Source organism: Hyla sarda, chromosome 2, assembly GCF_029499605.1.
Source record: "Hyla sarda isolate aHylSar1 chromosome 2, aHylSar1.hap1, whole genome shotgun sequence".
NCBI classification, from domain to species: domain Eukaryota; kingdom Metazoa; phylum Chordata; class Amphibia; order Anura; family Hylidae; genus Hyla; species Hyla sarda.
In genome coordinates, this window is record NC_079190.1 from 330,275,685 (window position 1) to 330,295,704 (window position 20,020).

General features: G+C 41.7%; 1 protein-coding gene across 3 annotated transcripts in view; it reads left to right on the forward strand.

Moving 5' to 3' along the window:
• The window catches only part of PLXNA2 (plexin A2), a 325,654-nt gene that overhangs the window by 218,724 nt on the left and 86,910 nt on the right, over positions 1-20,020 (forward strand). For all 3 annotated transcript variants that reach the window (XM_056557949.1, XM_056557950.1, XM_056557951.1), the window contains 4 exons: positions 1,000-1,114; positions 4,279-4,479; positions 7,689-7,785; positions 10,942-11,132. In XM_056557949.1, coding sequence (XP_056413924.1) covers positions 1,000-1,114; positions 4,279-4,479; positions 7,689-7,785; positions 10,942-11,132 — 604 coding nt within the window. The remainder of the gene's footprint in view (positions 1-999; positions 1,115-4,278; positions 4,480-7,688; positions 7,786-10,941; positions 11,133-20,020) is intronic.

Below are 20,020 nucleotides of genomic sequence, written 5' to 3' on the forward strand. Positions count from 1 at the left end.
GCTCTGTCACCATGGGGAAGAAGGCTACTTTTCCTGCCTGCAGCGGCAAGAGCTCAGTGCAGCTTCTTAACTGGCATTATCGTCTCCATACGGGTAGCCTGCTTGTAAATTCAGGAATGCATAGTAGAAATAACATCCTTAATAATTCATACAGCATTGTTAACTATTACTTTCTATCAGCGCACACCCTTCATTGCTTCTTATGACGGTGATGTTTTGGGTCATGCCAGTACACCCCTTTGTGCCACCTTCGGTCCACACATGCCCCTTCAGTGATTTCATGGTCTACAGAATACTTAGAGTGATAGAATGATTGCAGGTTGGAGGGCAGAGCAGGGAAAGCGACAGTAACATGATGTATGGAAGTCAGGTGTTTAGCTATGCTCTGGTATAAATATTGAGGCTGCGTTGACTGATGGAATTTGCCACAAGTGTGTAACTGGAGATGCTAATAGCAAATATATGTATATTTAATGTATGTCAATGTGATGCAGTGTTTATGCAGCACAAGTCATATATGGCTGCAGGCAGCCTGTATTGTTTATTCCTGGCCATGTCCAGTGTATATGCAGAGGAAGCCGCTGTTTATACGAACTGGCTGCTTCTAGAGATGTCCCAGCTTTATATGCCTGAAAACCACTGCAGCTAACATGGAAAAATAAATATTAGATCTTAAAAAGAAAGCAGAGCACTAAGGAAGACCAAGCCGTGTCTTACTCTGCAATTTATTTCTGCAGCCATCCCTCAGATTGTTTTAACCTGCTTGTCACTGCTGTGTAGAGGTGCCTTTGTCCATCCAGGCCCTTTGGTGGGTTTTTAGTCTTCTCTATCATCTCCTTGTCTTTCAGTGCATTTATGTGTTTACCTCTTCAGCCTCTGAAAATAAACCTTCTCACCATGTATATTTTTTGTGCTCTATATAAATGTATATGCAGATGAGTATTTGGCTGGATTTGATCATTATTTTCATGCTATTTTTTCTCCCACTCTTCTCCCAAGCTGCTTGTCCTGCGTTAATAGTGCATTCCGCTGTCACTGGTGCAAGTACCGCAACTTGTGCACCCACGATCCAACAACCTGCTCCTTTCAAGAGGGTCGTGTTAATGTTTCTGAGGTAAGGCAAGCAATTTGAGTATTCATCCAAGACAAAAATATAATAAAAAGGCTTGTCCAATTCTGTTATAGCCACCATCTATTTTTATATACTCAGGTATACTCAAACTGAATGGCATTTCCCACAACTTACTGCTGATACTTGGGATCCCAGAAGGAGGGCACCTTGTGGTCACATAATTGTAAACAAACCCTTCCATTAAAGGGGTACTTCACCCCCAGACATCTTATCCCCTATCCAAAGGATAGGGAATAAGATGTCTGATCGCACGGGGGTGTGGTCCCAGTGATCTCTGTGCAGTCACCCGGCGTTCTAAACATTATGTTCAGAACGCTGGGTTCGGGCAGCTCTGGTCATGATGTCACGCCACACCCCCTTCATTCAGGTCTATGGGAGGGGGCATGACTGCTGATCAGGCATCTTATCCCCTATCCCTTGGATGGGGGATAAGCTGTCTAGGGGAAGAGTACCCCTTTAAGTATGGTTTGACCAAAGCAGAGAATACTTCAATTATATGATAGCGCCATATGCCATCGAGAGATCACGCTCACATCACGATTTGTGCCTCTGAGGCACCGATACATCGTCAGAATCTCAAAATCGGCTGCAGATGTATGTATGCTTATATCATCATCAGCCTCATGCAGTTCAGTGACCCAAGCGTAGTCAGCTAGTGACTACATTCAGGTCATTTTCCAAACATATGCAAGTTGCTCTTTTTAGGCCAAGCCAAAAATGGTATACGCTCAGATAATGCAGTCATTTACATTGTCTATACAGACGTTAAATACAGCATATTTTTTTTCCCTCCCAATGTTACCCCAAATATTTGTCTGCTTTGTTGTATATAAAACTCCTGCTTTTAATACCAACACCAGTCTGGCACAGTACACCTTTTTCCATCATTTTAATTTTTGCACTTTTACAATGAAAGCAGGGATTTTACTGATCTCTGAATAATTTCTTCTTATAACATAGAACCCTGACTTCTTTAAAGCATCTCTTTAGACTAAATTTAGTTGTTATTTATTGTAGTGAATGCTATGGCGAAAAAGCTAAAGCAATTCTTAGATCATACTGGAAAGTTGATGACTTAAATGCTGCATTGCCAAAGTGAGACTGTATTTCCACTCATGGTGCCCGAGACCAGTGTTTCCCAACAAGTGTACCTCCAGCTTTTGCAAAACTACATTTCCCAGCATGCCTGAACAGCCTTCGGCTGTCCGGGCATGCTGGGAACTGTAGTTTTGCAAAAGCTGGAGGCACCCTGGTTGGGAAACGCTACCCTAGACTGTTGGAAAGGAGATTTAAAAACCAGAGTGTATTTGCATAATGTGTGTTTCCTATCCCAGGGATATTGTTATTTAACTTACTAGAGGTTAGTGGCAAAAGCTGTGATGGATTGGTCCATTTCTCTGGGGTTGCTCTGCATATGAACAGCACTCCGGCAGAGTAAGTAATGAAATTTGTTTAAACACGCAGTGTATATATCCGCTACTCTCTCTGGGAGTACAGACTTGCAGAATGCCAGTTCTCACTACTGCTGTGGAGAGAAGCAGGGATAATGCATGTCTCGTGGAGCTGATTAATGGAGCAAACGCTAAGATTTGGGGACAGAAAGTTTATGATAGAATTAACGCTTTTTATAAGAATACATTCTTTTAATGCAAATTGGATTAGATCTTCTAACACAGATCATGTACAAGAGGTATAACTGTTTGGTTGAGCTACTTTCACACTCCTTTTTACATTATTCACTTGCCATATGTGTCAAAAGAGCTCCCTGCTTATATATTAAACATATCCATTGCGCCCTTTGTCACCAACCGTAGAGCTTCTATATGTTATTATACCCTTTTTTTTTATTTTTTATTTTGTTGCTGCAGACAGCATGTTTCATACAGAGGCATCCAGTAAACATATGACACTGTAGTGGATGATGGATGTTGCCTATACAGTGGGCATATAATGTGAATCCTACTGTAGTGTACCTCTGAGGGACAGTGTACAACATAGTGTAAAAAGATCCTGTATAGGAGAAGAGGGAGTCTGCCACTACAGGACTAAGGCTGAGGTTATGTGTACAGCTGATATGGCTAACACAGGGATTCCCAGGACGTAGTGTAGGATGAGGCAGTGCAAAAGTCCATAGAGATACGAGTACACAGTTATGTAAAAAAAAGAAAGGACTGCACTCACCGTCCGTACAGCTTTTATTCAAAGGTGTCAGGCATATCGGGCTGGTAAAAGAGCGGAGGTGGAGGACGTAACCGGAACAGGCTGTTTCACAACTAAGTGTGAAACAGCCTGTTCCTGTTACGTCCCCTGCCCTCCGCTCTTTTACCAGCCTGGTATGCCTGACACCTTTGAATAAAAGCTGTATGGACGGTGAGTGCAGTCCTTGCTTTCTTTACATAATAGTGTAAAAAGATCCATCTTTTGTTTATAGGCAGCACAGTTGCTCACTGCTCTAGATGGTTCAGGTCCAACGGAGGGTGACATCTGCATAGAGTTTGCATTTTCTCCCTGTGTTTGCATGAGTTCCTCCTAAGTTTACCCCGTACACTAGTTTCCTCTAACGTTCCAAAAACATACTGATAGACAAATTGACTTCCTATTAAAATGACCCAGGTGTGTATTTGAAAATCTCAGTAGATGGTAAAAAGGGCCATTAGTCAGTAGACTTTCCATTAGCAGTTATTATAGAGTGAAACATTGCTAGTTTACGGGTAAAAGTGACTGACTGGAAATGTTTTCATCAAGCCTGTGAAGACATAAATAGCATATGTTGTTTTAGAAACAGGTGTGAACATTAGACTTATGTTATTTGGGTTATGCATTAGATCAGATTTTTAATATTGGGCCCTAGAAGATAAAGAGATTTTACAGTAACCTCCAGATCATCATTGGTTCTTACCTGTGGACCCAAGAAGAACATATGTCAACCATAAACAGAAGTTCATTTTTTCAGGTACCACATTGTAATATAGTGTTTGTAAGACTCAGAACAAGGCAAAGACAGAAGCCACAATGGATGTTTCCCTTGCCAGGGAGAATTACATACCATTCTGGCATTAAAGAACTTGCTCTACTGACATTCATGATCATAAACTCTACTCATGTTGTTTATGTGTGTATAATGACACTTGTTTCTCTTGTCTTAGGATTGCCCACAGTTAATACCCACAGAAGAAATCTTGATCCCAGTTGGGGAGGTTAAGCCAATTACTCTGAAGGCAAGGAATCTGCCCCAGCCACAATCAGGCCAAAGGGGATATGAGTGTGTGTTAAATATACAGGGGGTCTTACACCGTATGCCTGCTTTACGCTTTAACAGCTCCAGTGTCCAATGCCAGAACAGCTCGGTAAGTGTATGTGCAGAAAATATGTTGTGCCACAACATAGCAGTCTGTAATGCACATTATTCTTTGTAGTCACTGACATAATGATGACTTACTTGTAAACAAAACAACAAAAAGGTGTCTAGTCTGTTATAGTAAAATTAGAATAATGCTGTTGTGCTGATGCAATGACCTGAGCTATTGTAAATTGGGATGCTGCCTAGGAAGGATGGAGCGCTTTATCTGGCCCTTCCCTGTCGCAGCCTGCGGGGGGTCATTTGGTGGAATAAGACAGCAATCTGACAAAAGGGTTGAAGCAAAAAGCTAATTTACAGCAGGCTGATAAAGCAGAACGGGGAAGTCTTATCTGCTTTTGCGAGTCCCCAGCTCACGCCGACTCGATAGAATTCCTAATACAGTTGCTTCTGGCAGTGCAGCATAGGGTCTGCAGGAGACAGACGCGCAGCCAAAGGAGTAAATAAATATATTCACTGAGCAAACAGCTGCAGGGAGTGCTCGCATTGTATAGGTGCAGCACTCTTTACAGGCCTCCCATGCTTTTGTTTCCAATTATTCCGATCATGAATTATGTGGACATTAAGCTTTTGCTATATGCTGCCTTTAATTTAGCCTTGATGGGGAATTGGAGCATATAAAGTGCCACCTGTTTACAGGCTCAGAAAATGCATAGGTTCACCCCTGAAGGGAATTTCTTGAGTATTTAAAGTACTGCGGTTGTACATTGCCTTCCCTATATTGCTATACAATCAAGTTGAATTGCAAAGCTAAAACCTGGTGACAACCTCAGTGGGAGCTGCAATACAACAATTTACTGTTGTCATCTTTGGAAAGTAGAGAAGAAATAGATATAACTAAGAAATTATTAAACAGAATTTTTAAGACTCATAGAAGAGAGCAACTCAACAACTTTTAGGTGAAACTCTTAACTATTAAAGGTGATCTGTCAGCATAGTGGCACAAAAGATTCTAAAAAGGTAACCAGCATTGCACTCAGCATCACCCATACTATTACCTTGTATAAACAAGTTACAGCAGGTTATGCTGCTGACAGATTTCCTTTAAGGCTATGTTCACACTCCGTAGGGAGCATTTCCCTACTAAAACCTCCAAAATGTGCCTCCAACATATTCCACTATATAGTTGCACAGAAGTATACTTCAGCTATTGGCCACAATGCCAAAAAGGACTGTGCAGTCTTACATGCTTTGCTATACTGTAAAAACAAATTATGATATGACAGCACATACCACCCAGACATAGGCCAGAAAACGGCTTCTTTGTCCTTTCCTGGGTCAGTGGGGCCTATGACTATATTTAGCATAGGTGCCTGGACCTTTTCTGGAACATACGCTGAACATGTTTAACCAAACACTGTGTAAGCATAGCCCAAGCAATATAGTGTTATTAGAAACACAAACTGTACCAACAGACCAATTTGACAATATCATAATTGACTACAGGAGCAGCATAGCATAATGTACCACTAATGCAATAAAACTGAAGGTGAATGTATGTGAAGAAGAGTTGCCAAAAAATAAAAGCAAAAAGAGATATAATTTACAGTCATGGCCGTAAATGTTGGCACCCCTGAAATTTTTCTAGAAAATGAAATATTTCTCACAAAAAAGGATTGCAGTAACACATGTTTTGCTATACACATGTTTATTCCCTTTGTGTGTATTGGAACTAAACCAAAAATGGGAGGAACAAGAGCAAATATATAATGTCACACCAAACTCCAAAAATGGGTTGGACAAAATTATTGGCACCCTTAACTTAATATTTGGTTTGCAACCCTTTGGAAAAAATAACTGAAATCAGTCGCTTCCTATAACCATCAATAAGCTTCTTACACCTCTCAGCCGGAATGTTGGACCACTCTTCTTTTGCAAACTGCTCCAGGCCTCTCTTATTGGAAGGCGCCTTTTCCCAACAGAAATTTTAAGATCTTTCCACAGGTGTTCAATGGGATTTAGATCTGGCCTCATTTCTGCCACTTCAGAACTCTCCAGCGCTTTGTTGCCATCCATTTCTGGGTGCTTTTTGACATATGTTTGGGGTCATTGTCCTGCTGGAAGACCCAAGATCTTGGATGCAAACCCAGCTTTCTGACACTTGGCTGTACAGTGTGACCCAAAATCCGTTGGTAATCCTCAGATTTCATGAAGCCTTGCACACATTCAAGGCACCCAGTACCAGAAGCAGCAAAACAACTCCAAAACATCATTGAACCTCCACCATATTTCACTGTAGGTACTGTGTTCTTCTCTTTGTAGGCCTCATTCCATTTTCGGTAAACAATAGAATGATTTACCAAAAAGCTCTATGTTTGGTCTCATCTGCCCACAAGACGTTTTCCCAGAAGGATTTTGGCTTACTCAAGTTAATTTTGGCAAAATGTATTCTTGCTTTTTTATGTTTCTGTGTCAGCAGTGGGATCCTCCTGGGTCTCCTGCCATAGCCTTTCATTTCATTTAAATGTCGACGGATAGTCCGCACTGACACTGATACTCCCTGAGCCTGCAGGACAGCTTGAATATCTTTGAAACTTGTTTGGGGCTGCTTATCCACCATCCGGACTATCCTGCATTGACACCTTTCATCAATTTGCCTCTTCCCTCCATGCCCAGAGAGATTAGCTACAGTGTCATGGGTTGCAAACCTCTTGATAATGTTGTGCACTGTGGACAAAGGCAAATCTAGATATCTGGAGATTGACTTGTTACCTTGAGATTGTTGATATTTTTCCACAATTTTGGTTATTAAGTCCTCAGACAGTTCTCTTCTCCTCTTTCTGTTGTCCATGCTTAGTGTGGCACACACAGACACACAATGCAAAGACTAAGTGAGCTTCTCTCCTTTTTATCTGCTTTCAGGTGTGATTTTTATGTTGCCCAAACCTGTTACTTGCCCCAGGTGAGTTTAAAGGAGCATCACATACTTGAAATAATCTTATTTTCCACAATTTTGAAAGGGTGCCAATAATTTTGTCCAGACCATTTTTGGAGTTTGGTGTGAAATTAATTTCAATTAGATTTTTCCTCCCTTATTTGGTTTAGTTCCAATACACACAAAGGGAATACACATGTGTATAGCAAAACATGTATTACTGCACAATTGTAGAAAACTGCAGGAATTTCTACTCATATGTTTTTGTCTTCTGAGTCCATGTATGTTTTGGTATTGTAACTGATTTCAATCTTTTTTCTCAGTATTTCTATGATGGAATGGATATCAGTGACCTAGCAGTGAATTTTTCTGTTGTCTGGAATGGGAATTTTATCATCGATAATCCTCAAGATATGAAAGGTATAAAACAAATCAGAAAAAAATGAAAACATATTTTACTGCAGCTGCAGCAATGTCTTACTTGTTTTGGATTATACTGACTGGTTTTATGATTTTCATCTTTAGCTGCTAAATAAAGTAATTGGGGGGTATTCAAGAAAAGTTGAGTAGGTGAACGTCTTTTTACTCCATTAATTCATGTGGTGAAAACTGTGTACCTGCACCAAATTTTTTACATGGTGCCGGGCATGTTATAAATACGGTGCTGAGCCCATTTCTTACTTCAGTACTCCACTTTGTATGATGCCTCCTCTGCTTCTTTTGTGTGACTTTTTAACCCCTGTGACAAATGTGTGACTTTCTAATAATGCTGTCCACAATCAGTTTGTAAGCCAACTGAGGAATGGTGTAGAAATGTCCCTCAGTTTGCGCAGTTGCGCCAAATGATGCGACAGACTGAAAAGTCGCAGATCATACATTCCTGACCACTGCACGATTTCAGCTGAAATCATGACTTCCACTGTCACTTTGAAAAAAATGTTTTATTTTGTTGCAAAAAACAACTGTGCCAAAAAAAAGTGACAAATAATGGAGTAAAAGATTTTATAAATATCCCCCGTTGTCTCTAAATCACATTTTGAATGACAGTTGCAACAGTGGGCACACCTGAATTCTAAAGACTTTAGGCTGTAACATTGAAATAATTTTGTTATGTGAACCCTAAACCTAGAAAAGAATGATAAAAATACAACAAGAGACCAACTTGTCAAAATATCTCAGAGGATTTTAAGATCTTGATTTATTTTTTTTTATTTTTTTTACGTTCTCAATTTCACACTGTGACATTGGTCTAATATAGACTTCACTACCTACTGGTGGTTTGTGTTTTTCTTTTTCTTTTTTTAAAGCTTACTTGCTAAAATGAAAAATTCAGGGAAAGATAGTTTTAAAACTATATTTTCTTTTAAAATTAGCATGACTTACCAGCAAACATTTATCTCTACATTTTGAATAAAGTGGACATGGCCATATACCATATTTTGTTATTGCAGTGCTCCAGGGGACACCACAAGCTGAACGATATTACACTTATGATTCTGTGGCCCATTAAAATGTTTTGTTACCTCATCAGTCATGTAAAGTGGCGTTCTGTAATAATTTATTGAGCTAGCCTCTCGTATTTTGTATACAAGCTGCTATTGCTTAAGAAGCAAAACGGCAGCCTTATAACTCACTCTGTAGCTTTCATGAAATCCCCATTGGTTTATGGTAGGTTTGAGACACTGGGCTATATTTACTCTTTTTTTTATACACATTTGTATTTATTTCATAATATATTTCCTAAATTTGGTACCATTGGTGTACAGAATTTCTAATGTAGCCCCACCAATGGGCCAGCCTTTAAAAGGACACTATCAGATACAAAAAAAAATTATATGTTGTACATCTTGGCAAAACATTAACCTTTACAATATACTTCATAAGAAAATGTTATTTCCTTTTTATAGAAACTGTGGCTTATAAAATCATGGCTTTGTCCAAGTGCAAGCACAGGCATAGACAAAGTCCAGTAAGTGAGGGTGCGCTAGCACTCCTCTGTGCTCTTTCCTGTCTGATAGGACTCCTCTGTGCTCTCCCCTGTCTGATAGCACTCCTCTGTGCTCTCTCCTGACTGATAGTACTCCCCTGTGCTCTCTCCTGACTGATAAGACTCCTCTGTGCTCTCTCCTGTCTGATAGGACTCCTCTGTGCTCTCTCCTCTCTGATAGTACTCATCTGTGCTCTCTCCTGTACTATCAGACAGGAGAGAACACAGAGGAGTGCTATCAGTCAGGAGAGAGCACAGAGGAATCCTATCAGACAGGAGAGAGCACAGAGGAGTCCTATCAGACAGGAGAGAGCACAGAGGAGTGCTATCAGTCAGGACAGAGCACAGAGGAATCCTATCAAACAGGAGAGAGCACAGAGGAGTCCTATCAGACAGGAGAGAGCACAGAGGAGTCCTATCAGACAGGAGAGAGCACAGAGGAGTCCTATCAGACAGGAGAGAGCACAGAGGAGTCCTATCAGACAGGAGAGAGCACAGAGGAGTGCTATCAGACAGGAGAGAGCACAGAGGAGTCCTATCAGACAGGAGAGAGCACAGAGGAGTCCTATCAGACAGGAGAGAGCACAGAGGAGTGCTATCAGACAGGAGAGAGCACAGAGGAGTCCTATCAGACAGGAGAGAGCACAGAGGAGCCCTATCAGAGAGGAGAGAGCACAGAGGAGTGCTATCAGAGAGGAGAGAGCACAGAGGAGTGCTATCAGACAGGAGAGAACACAGTGGAGTAATATCAGACAGGAGGAGAGAGCACAGAGGAGTGCTATCAGACAGGAGAGAACACAGTGAAGTAATATCAGACAGGAGAGAGCACAGAGGAGTAATATCAGACAGGAGAGAGCACAGAGGAGTAATATCAGACAGGAGAGAGCACAGAGGAGTGCTAGCCCACCCTCACTTACTGGACTTTGTTCATGCCTGTACTTCAGCTTGGACAAAGCCATGATTTTCTAAGCCATGATTTCTATAAAAAGGAAATAATTTTTCTTATGAAGTATATTAGAAAGATGTACACTATATAAAAAGTTTTTGAATCTGACAGTGCCCATTTAAACATCATCCTAATGTGCTGTTTGTACATTACATCTTTATGTACCGGAAAAGCAGATGGCACAAGTATTTTTCTGTATGACAGTGAGGATAATAATATTAGCCTGCCTTGTGCTGCTTTATCATGTTACCATGCTTTGCAGTCCAGAACATCAAATTATGTCACAATTTTAGTGCACGTTGTGCTATCAGAATTGTGAATATATAAAAGCCATAAATCTTATGTGCATGGATGTACTTCTGTCTGCTATTTCTACTATTCAGCTGTTTACTCTGGTTTCGGGCATTGAAATGTTAAAATCCATGGCAATGACTAACTTATTCATTAACAGTATTGCGTCTTTATTAAAATCTATAGAAAACGATAAAACTTGTGAATAAGACATTGCTGAATGTACTTCTTGTCTGATAAAATGAGAAATCCCAGAGATATCTTTATGCTGTGCATTATGGCCTGTAAGAAACCAGGTGTCTTGGGATCTGCAAAGATCAAGCCTAACATCCTTTATTTAATTGTTCCCTAGTTCACCTGTACAAGTGCGCAGCTCAGAGGGAAAGCTGTGGCCTGTGTCTGAAAGCCGATCAGAAGTTCGAGTGTGGCTGGTGCAGTGGGGAAGGGCGATGTACTTTGCACCATCACTGTCCCTCTTCACAAAACCAGTGGCTCGATTGGTCCAGCAGGAATGTCAAGTGCTCCAATCCACGTATTACAGAGGTTTGTTTGGAGTCAGGTTGTGAATGGCGCCTTGACCTTCTAATTCTGCCTGTTTCCTTAATCTGTCCATCTGTCTTATTTCATTATTATTTTGGTAATTGCCTCCATTCCTGTCCTGTCTCTCTTTCCAGTCACTGTTTAACTCCAGTCTCACACACATTATCCACAGGCTCACAGCCGTTAATTAAATAAAAGTGTGAGTAAGGCGCATGCAGGGAATCGATACGCTCAGAAAGAACATTTTCTTTCCTTACAGGGAGGGCTGGGGACACTTAGGTCAGGATGAGGGGGGCAGACATTTCCATGAAATGTCAATCAATAACCTGGCTCATTTAAATAACCCTGGGGCCTTGGGTTCCTCTTGTGTGACTTTTACCTTTAAGACCCGATCCACTGCTCTTTCAGTGATCGAAAGATGGCCAGTGCAAGTAAGAGAAATAGGGTAAATTCAAACAACATCTCATTGAAAAAGAACACTTTAAACAGGGGCTCTCAAAATCCACTTCTTCAGTCACTTAATCCCAGTCACCAAACAAGTACTTAAATCACAACGTGGAAAGGACCACACAGCTTATTTTGCTTCTATGCTGTAAATAATCTTAAACTGAAAGAAATCTAAATGGGAATAATCTAATATATTTTCCCCTCTTTTTTCCTGCACATAGCTGATCATTCACCAGGCTAACCTATTAAATTAATGTTCTCCCTGTAAAAAATAATAGCCTTTCATTTCCATAAAGCCTGTTTAATTCTGACGCTATCTGGTGTTAACTGTAATTCCACTTTATCTCTTTGCTGATGGTGGCATCGTAATACGTATAATGAGTGGAACGGTGGGGGTGCAGTATTAATAGAACTTGGAATTCATTCTGCGAAAAAGGTGTTTATGGAATAGAATGTGTTTCCATTTATCTTAAGTACTTGATTAATTAGCTTTAAATAAAGAAGAAAAAAAGGAAAATATTCAGATGCCAGGGACTGTTCTGGCTTGCTTTCTAGTAAAGTAACAATGCACCCCTAATGTAAGAAGATGTGAAAACTGCAAGCCCCTCATGTACAATCTCACCACCCCTTCTCACTCTCCAGCCAGCGGTCATTTGCTTTGGTAGCACGTAGGTGAAGTTCACATATTGCAGAAGGCAGGCCAGTTTTAGAGGAAACCAATGAAGAGCATGAAGACTTCTATAAGAATAGAAATCCTTTGTCTCGGTCAGGCTCCCATGGTCCCACAACCCTTGTGTGCCTGTGAGAGGCGCTAATCATTACAGAATCCCCCGTCGGGTCCTTTATTCTGTGTCACATCCAATGCCAAAGGTCAACCAGACGCTGGTTATGGAAATGCAGTCCCTCAGACAGGCACCGGGGAGCAGATGTGCCCATTGACAAATCGATTTGCTGGGGAGAGGAAGAGAAGGAGGGGGTTACCTAGCATGAATGCATCTGTCTACGGGATGCCCAGACAACTGTGGTGACTAGTGAAGCAGAACGGATGATTTTAAATCTGCCCAACGTTTCCAGCTGAATTGTAACTTTTTCTAAGGCGTTGATGTGGTCGTCCAGGAAACATGAGTGGCAGTGCTTCTTCTCGGCTGGGTGCAGTTAATCACACTTTGCTGTGATGTCACCAGCACCAGTTCTCCTTCTCACTGCCACATTTTGTCATTCCTAACCCATTCACTGCTGGAGCACATGCATTCTCTTGGATTTGGGGCCTTATGTCACTATTTCCTAAATGGTTTCAAGCCTTTGCATGCATTTGTTAATCTGGTGAAAGAACATTAGGCAGATGAATGCCCGGCATGAATATGGAAATGAGCCTAAAGGAATAGCTAAAATGCTTACAAATGTTTACACTGTTACACATTACACATTCTTTATTAATCTACTATCACGTATGTTAAGCATATGTATGAATCTGCGTCTGTTATTGTTACATATACGTGTGTACTGACGTATATAGATTGCTTTTATACAAATCTAGATATCCATTTCTTTATCTTTGTGTCTATCGGCCTCTCTGTCTATTTTCTATATAAATATCTAATGCGCATGTTACTATTACCATAACATGCCCTCCACACAGCAGCTTAAGGCTGTTCTGTCAGAATGAATAATCGGGTCCCTCTCTCTTGTAACAATTAGGCTGTAAATGTGATCTCTGCTAGGCAGAAAGACTCAGGCTCTTGCGGAGAGGGACTGCATCACAAAGAGCTTATGGCTCCTTCACTAATTTCTGCTGCGCAAAACCATGTTTGACCCCTTGTGAACCACATAGTTACAATGCTGGGTTCATACTGGGTGACTATATGGTGGTTCTCTATATCTCTGCTTTTACACAGACCAAAGTGTGAGCCTATAGTTTCTACTGCAAGTAGCTTATTTATTGGAGCACTAGCATATCAAATAGTGGTAGACTCTAAAGTTACAGTGTATTAGGTACCACTGTTCAATCTGACAATCACATGGCACTAATTCAGTGCATGTAGGCAGGTAGATGGGGTCAACACAATGGAGCATCAGAATGGGAAAGAAAGGGGATTCAAGTGACTTTGAGCGTGGCTTGGTTTTTGGTGCCAGATACGCTGGCCTGGGTATTTCAGAAACTGCTGATCTCTTGAGGGCATTTTCTTGGCATACTTTGGGCCCCTTAGTATCAATTGAACATCATTTAAACACTTCAGCTACCTGAGTATTGTTGCTGATCATGTTGATATCAATGGTTCAGGCAGGTGGTGGTGGTGTAATGGTTTGGGGGACATTTTCTTGGCACAAATTGAGCATCAATTACACGCAAGTATTGTTGTTGACCATGTCCATTCCTTTATGACCACAGTGTATCCATCTTCTAAAGGCTACTTCCAGCAGGATAATGCACACATCACAAATCTCACATTATCTTAAACTGGTTTCTTGAACAGGAAAAAAAACACAAAAATGGAGACAAAATTAGTCACAAAAAAAATCACATACAAGAGACCATACTTACTGGCACTGGTTACTAGTACGTATTGCCTCTTGTCTGTGATTTTTTTTTTGAGCAGAATAATAGGTTCACTGACTAAGGCCAGAAAGAAGGCTGAAATGCGTTGGTTGTTTTAATTGGTTTTTCAGTATTGCTTGTCCTATGAAATGTTTATAAAACCTTAATAAAGAATTTAAAGTTTTTTACCTGGACCCTCGTGCTGGACAACCTATATATTTGCCATAAGTTCACTGCACTCCAATGGCCTCCACAGTCACTAGATCTCAATCCAATAGAACACATTTGGAATGTGTTGGAACGGGAGATTCGCATCATGGATGTTCAGTTGACAAATCTTCAGCAGCTGCATGTCCATCATGTCCATATGGAGCAACATTTCTGAGCAATGTTTCCAGCACCCTGTAGAAAGTTCTAAAGCCAAAAAGGGGTCTAACTAACCTGGTGCTAGCAAAGTGCACCTAATAAAGTGATCAGTGAGTGAAATGCCATGCTTAACCCCTTCAGGACCAAGCCCATTTTGGCCTTAAGGACCAGAGCGTTTTTTGCACATCTGACCACTGTCACTTTAAACATTAATAACTCTGGAATGCTTTTAGTTATCATTCTGATTCCGAGATTGTTTTTTCGTGACATATTCTACTTTAACATGGTAGTACATTTTTGTGGTAACTTGCATCCTTTCCTTGTGAAAAATCCTAAAATTTGATGAAAAATTTGAAAATTTTGCATTTTTCTAACTTTGAAGCTCTCTGCTTGTAAGGAAAATGTATATTACAAATAAAAAAAATTTTTATTCACATATACAATATGTCTACTTTATGTTTGCATCATAAAAGTGACGAGTTTTTACTTTTGGAAGACACCAGAGGGCTTCAAAGTTCAGCAGCAATTTTCCAATTTTTCACAAAATTTTCAAACTCACTATTTTTCAGGGACCAGTTCAGGTTTGAAGTGGATTTGAAGGGTCTTCTTATTAGAAATACCCCACAAAAGACCCCATTATAAAAACTGCACCCCCCAAAGTATTCAAAATGACATTCAGTCATCATTTTAACCCTTTAGGTGTTTCACAGGAATAGAAGCAAAGTGAAGGAGAAAATTCACAATCTTCATTTTTTTCACTCGCATGTTCTTGTAGACCCAATTTTTAAATTTTTACAAGGGGTAAAAGGAGAAAATGTATACTTATATTTGTAGCCCAATTTCTCTCGAGTAAGCACATACCTCATATGTCTATGTAAAGTGTTCGGCGGGCGCAGTAGAGGGCTCAGAAGGGAAAGAGCGACAAGGGGATTTTGGAGAGTACGTTTTTCTGAAATGGTTTTTGGGGGCATGTTGCATTTAGGAAGCCCTTATGGTGCCAGAACAGCAAAAAACCCTCACATGGCATACCATTTTGGAAACTAGACCCCTTGAGGTACGTAACAAGGAATAAAGTGAGCCTTAATACCCCACAGGTGTTTCACGACTTTTGCATATGTAAAAAAAAATATTTTTTTTTTCACTAAAATGTGTGTTTCCCCCCAAATTTCACATTTTTCCAAGGGTTAATAGCAGGAAATACCCCCCAATATTTGTAACCCCTTCTCTTCTGAGTATGGAGGTACCCCATAAGTTGACCTGAAGTGCACTATGGGTGAACTACAATGCTCAGAAGAGAAGGAGTCATATTTGGCTTTTTGAGAGCAAATTTTGCTCGGGGGGCATGTCGCATTTAGGAAGCCCCTATGGTGCCAGAACAGCAAAAAATACCCACATGGCATACCATTTTGGAAACTAGACCCCTTGAGGAATGTAATAAGGAATAAAGTGAGCCTTATTACCCCACAGGTGTTTCATGACTTTTGCATATGTAAAAAAAATAATAATAATTTCCACTAAAATGTGTGTTTCCCCCCTAATTTCACCTTTTTGCAAGGGTTAATAGCAGAAAATACTCCCCAAAATTTGTAACCCCATCTCTTCTGAGTATGTAGGTACCCCATAAGTTGACCTGAAGTGCACTATGGGCGAACTACAATGCTCAGAAGAGAAGGAGTCATATTTGGCTTTTTGAGAGCAAATTTTGCTCGGGGAGCATGTCGCATTTAGGAAGCCCCTAAGGTGCCAGAACAGCAAAAAAAAAAACACATGGCATACCATTTTGGAAACTAGACCCCTTGAGGAACGTAACAAGGGGTACAGTGAGCATTTACCCCCCACTGGTGTCTGACAGATCTTTGGAACAGTGGGCTGTACAAGTTTTCATTTTCATGGACCACTGTTCCAAAGATCCGTCAGACACCTGTGGGGTGTAAATTCTCACTGCACCCCTCATTACATTCCGTGAGAGGTGTCGTTTCCGAAATGGGGTCACATGTGGGGTTTTGTTTTTTTTGCGTTTGTCAAAACCGCTGTAACAATCAGCCACCCCTGTGCAAATCACCTCAAATGTACATGGTGCACTCTCCCTTCTGGGCCGTGTTGTGCGCCCCCAGAGCACTTTGCGCTCACATATGGGGTATCTCTGTAGTCGGGAGAAATTGCGTTACAAATTTTGGGGGGCTTTTTTCCCTTTTACCTCTTGTGAAAATTTAAAGTATAGGGCAACATCAGCATGTTAGTGTAAAAAATAAAAAATGTTTACACTAACATTCTGGTGTAAACCCCAACATTTCCTTTTCATGAAGGGTTAAAGAAGAAAAAGCCCCCCACACCTTGTAACGCAATTTCTCCCGAGTACAGCGATACCCCATATGTCGCCCTAAACTGTTGCCCTGAAATACGACAGGGCTCCAAAGTGAGAGCGCCATGTGCATTTGAGGCCTAAATTAGGGATTTGCATAGGGGTGGACATAGGGGTATTCTACGCCAGTGATTCCCAAACAGGGTGCCTCCAGCTGTTGCAAAACTCCCAGCATGCCTGGACAGTCAACGGCTGTCCGACAATACTGGGAGTTGTTGTTTTTCAACAGCTGGAGGCTCTGCTTTGGAAACAGTGGCGTACCGGACGTTCTTATTGGGGGAGGGGGGCTGTGTAGGGGTATGTGTATATGTAGTGTTTTTAACTTTTTATTTTATTTTGTGTTAGTGTAGTGTTTTTAGGGTACAGTCACATGGGCGGGGGATTACAGCGAGTTTCCCAGCGCAAAATTTGCTGCATCTCAAGATGCGAGAAACCCACTGTAAAAGCCTCGCCCATGTGAATGTACCCTGTACATTCACAGGGGGGGGGTGCATCAGCTGTTGCAAAACCACAACTCCCAGCATGCATGGTCTGTTAGTGCATGCTGGGAGTCATAGTTTTGCAACAGCTGGAGGCACACAGGTTAGGAAACACTGAGTTAGAAACAGACAATGTTTCCCAACCAGTGTGTCTCCAGTTGTTGCAAAACTACAACTCCCAGCATGCCCAGACAGCTGAAGGGCATGCTGGGAGTTGTAGTACGGCAACATCTGAAGGGCCAGATGTTGCTGAACTAAAACTCCCAGCATGCCTGGACAGTCAGTGCATACTGGGAGTTGTAGTTTTGCAACAGCTGGAAGAGCACAGATTGGAGACCATTATACAATGGTCTCCAAACTGGGGCCCTCCAGATGTTGCAAAACTACAACTCCCAGCATGCATGGTCTTTAGTGCATGCTGGGAGTTATAGTTTTGCAACAGCTGGAGGCACACAGGTTAGGAAACACTGAGTTAGAAACAATGTTTCCCAACCAGTGTGTCTCCAGCTGTTGCAAAACTACAACTCCCAGCATGCCCAGACAGCTGAAGGGCATGCTGGGAGTTGTAGTTCGGCAACATCTGAAGGGCCAGATGTTGCTTAACTAAAACTCCCAGCATGCCTGGACAGTCAGTGCATGCTGGGAGTTGTAGTTTTGCAACAGCTGGAAGAGCACAGATTGGAGACCATTATACAATGGTCTCCAAACTGAGGCCCTCCAGATGTTGCAAAACTACAACTCCCAGCATGCCCAGACAGCCAAAGGCTGTCTAGGCATGCTGGGAGTTGTAGTTTTCAGACTCCTAGAAGCAGCAGTGAAGATCTTCACTGCTGCTTCTGAGGACCATATACTCACCCGTCGCTGCTCGTCCACGTGGCCGGTCCCGCGCTGCTCCTCGGTCCCGCCGCTGGATCAGGTAAGTCCGCCGGTCCCCTCCTGTTCCCCCCCGTGTGCCGCAGGTCCCCGCGAGCCCCCGCAGCCTTCGTCCCCCGTTCTGCCCGACTTCCAGGGGCGGGCAGTGCGGGGGATCTGAACTTTCACCCCAGATCACTGTGATTGGTCCACAGGGACCAATCACAGTGATCGCTGACCAGGACCATCAATTGATGGTCCTGGGGGTGAAGCAGAAGTTGTCCCCTGCTGGAAACAGCGGGACTTCTGCCAGTTAACCCGTGCGATGCTGCGCATCGCCGGGTTAACTGCATGTCATTTATAAACGCCGGGATGCGCGAACGCACTGCACAACCCGGCGTTTATATATGACATTCTGCGGGAAGGGGTTAAAGGGGTACTCTGGGGAAATTTTTTTATTTTTTCAAATCAACTGGTGCCAGAAAGTTAAACAGATATGCAAATTACTTCTAATAAAAAATCTTAATCCTTCCTGTACTTATTAGCTGCTGAATACTACAGCGGAAATTCTTGTCTTTTTGAAACACAGAGCTCTCTGCTGACATTATGAGCACAGTGCTCTCTGCTGACATCTCTGTCCATTTTAGGAACTGTCCAGAACAACATATGTTTGCTATGGGGATTTCCTTTTACTCTGGACAGTTCCTAAAATGGACAGAGGTGTCAGCAGAGAGCACTGTGCTCATGATGTCAGCAGACAGCTCTGTGTTTCAAACGGAAAAGAATTTCCACTGTAGTATTCAGCAGCTAATAAGTACAGGAAGAATTAATATTTGTTAATAGAAATAATTTACAAATCTGTTCAACTTTCTGGCAGCTGTTGATTTAAAAAAATAAAAAAATAGTTTTCCAGCGGAGTACCCATTTAAGTGTTGCCCACATGTAGAGAGGAAGAAAACAAACTTGTGACAATTGTGTGTTTGGCATGTGTGTTTAAATTGCCCATAGTTCTATTTATATCATGTATAGCATCGGTTTCCACCATTGATAATATAATGCCAATGTATTCTGCAGCACTGATTGTCAAAAGTCACATCAGTCCCTGTACTCTGTATCTCAGACATACACACAGCCAGTTAACTATAGGTATATTGTTGGAATCGGCCTGTCTTTCTTGATCTGTCTATCTGTTAATGGCTTATTATCTTTCTCTCCATCACTACCATTACCACCTAAGGTGCTTGTATTAGTGTAGCGTCCTCCACGTTGCAGTGCGTGTGGCGGTGTGTATTCATTGGGGGTGTATGTTTTTTTTCTTGTGCATGTCTCCAGCTGTAATTAATAAAACTCATTCTGTCCCTGCCGGGGGCTGATCTGTGACACAGTTACTTCCAAACTGCTCAATTAGCGTCCAAAGGAATGTAGGTCACCGCAAACCCTGCTCTTTGCTGCTCCTACAAAAATCAACCACTTCAGTGCCTGGAGCTTTATGCATTATATATAGTATGTCAGACTGGACTCTCTTATGGCTGCCATGTTGTACATACAGCCAACATGGACTGTCTTCATTCTGCTCTTAGACACATGCATCTTCCAAGACATTTTTAGACACTTTTCTCTTCCCTGTGCCACCATGTGGCTTACTTTACGCCAGTAAAGTAGTTTTTTCTCTAAGGCATAGGGCTGGGCAGTATGACCAAATGTCTGTATCACGGTATTTTTTAAACTTTTGGCGGTTCCACGGTATATAACGGTATTTCCTAGCCCCCCCCCATATTAATTATCAGCCCACATCCCCATCGGGGTAAATACTCACATATCACCCGCAAGCGCTGCCCTCCTCGTCCTG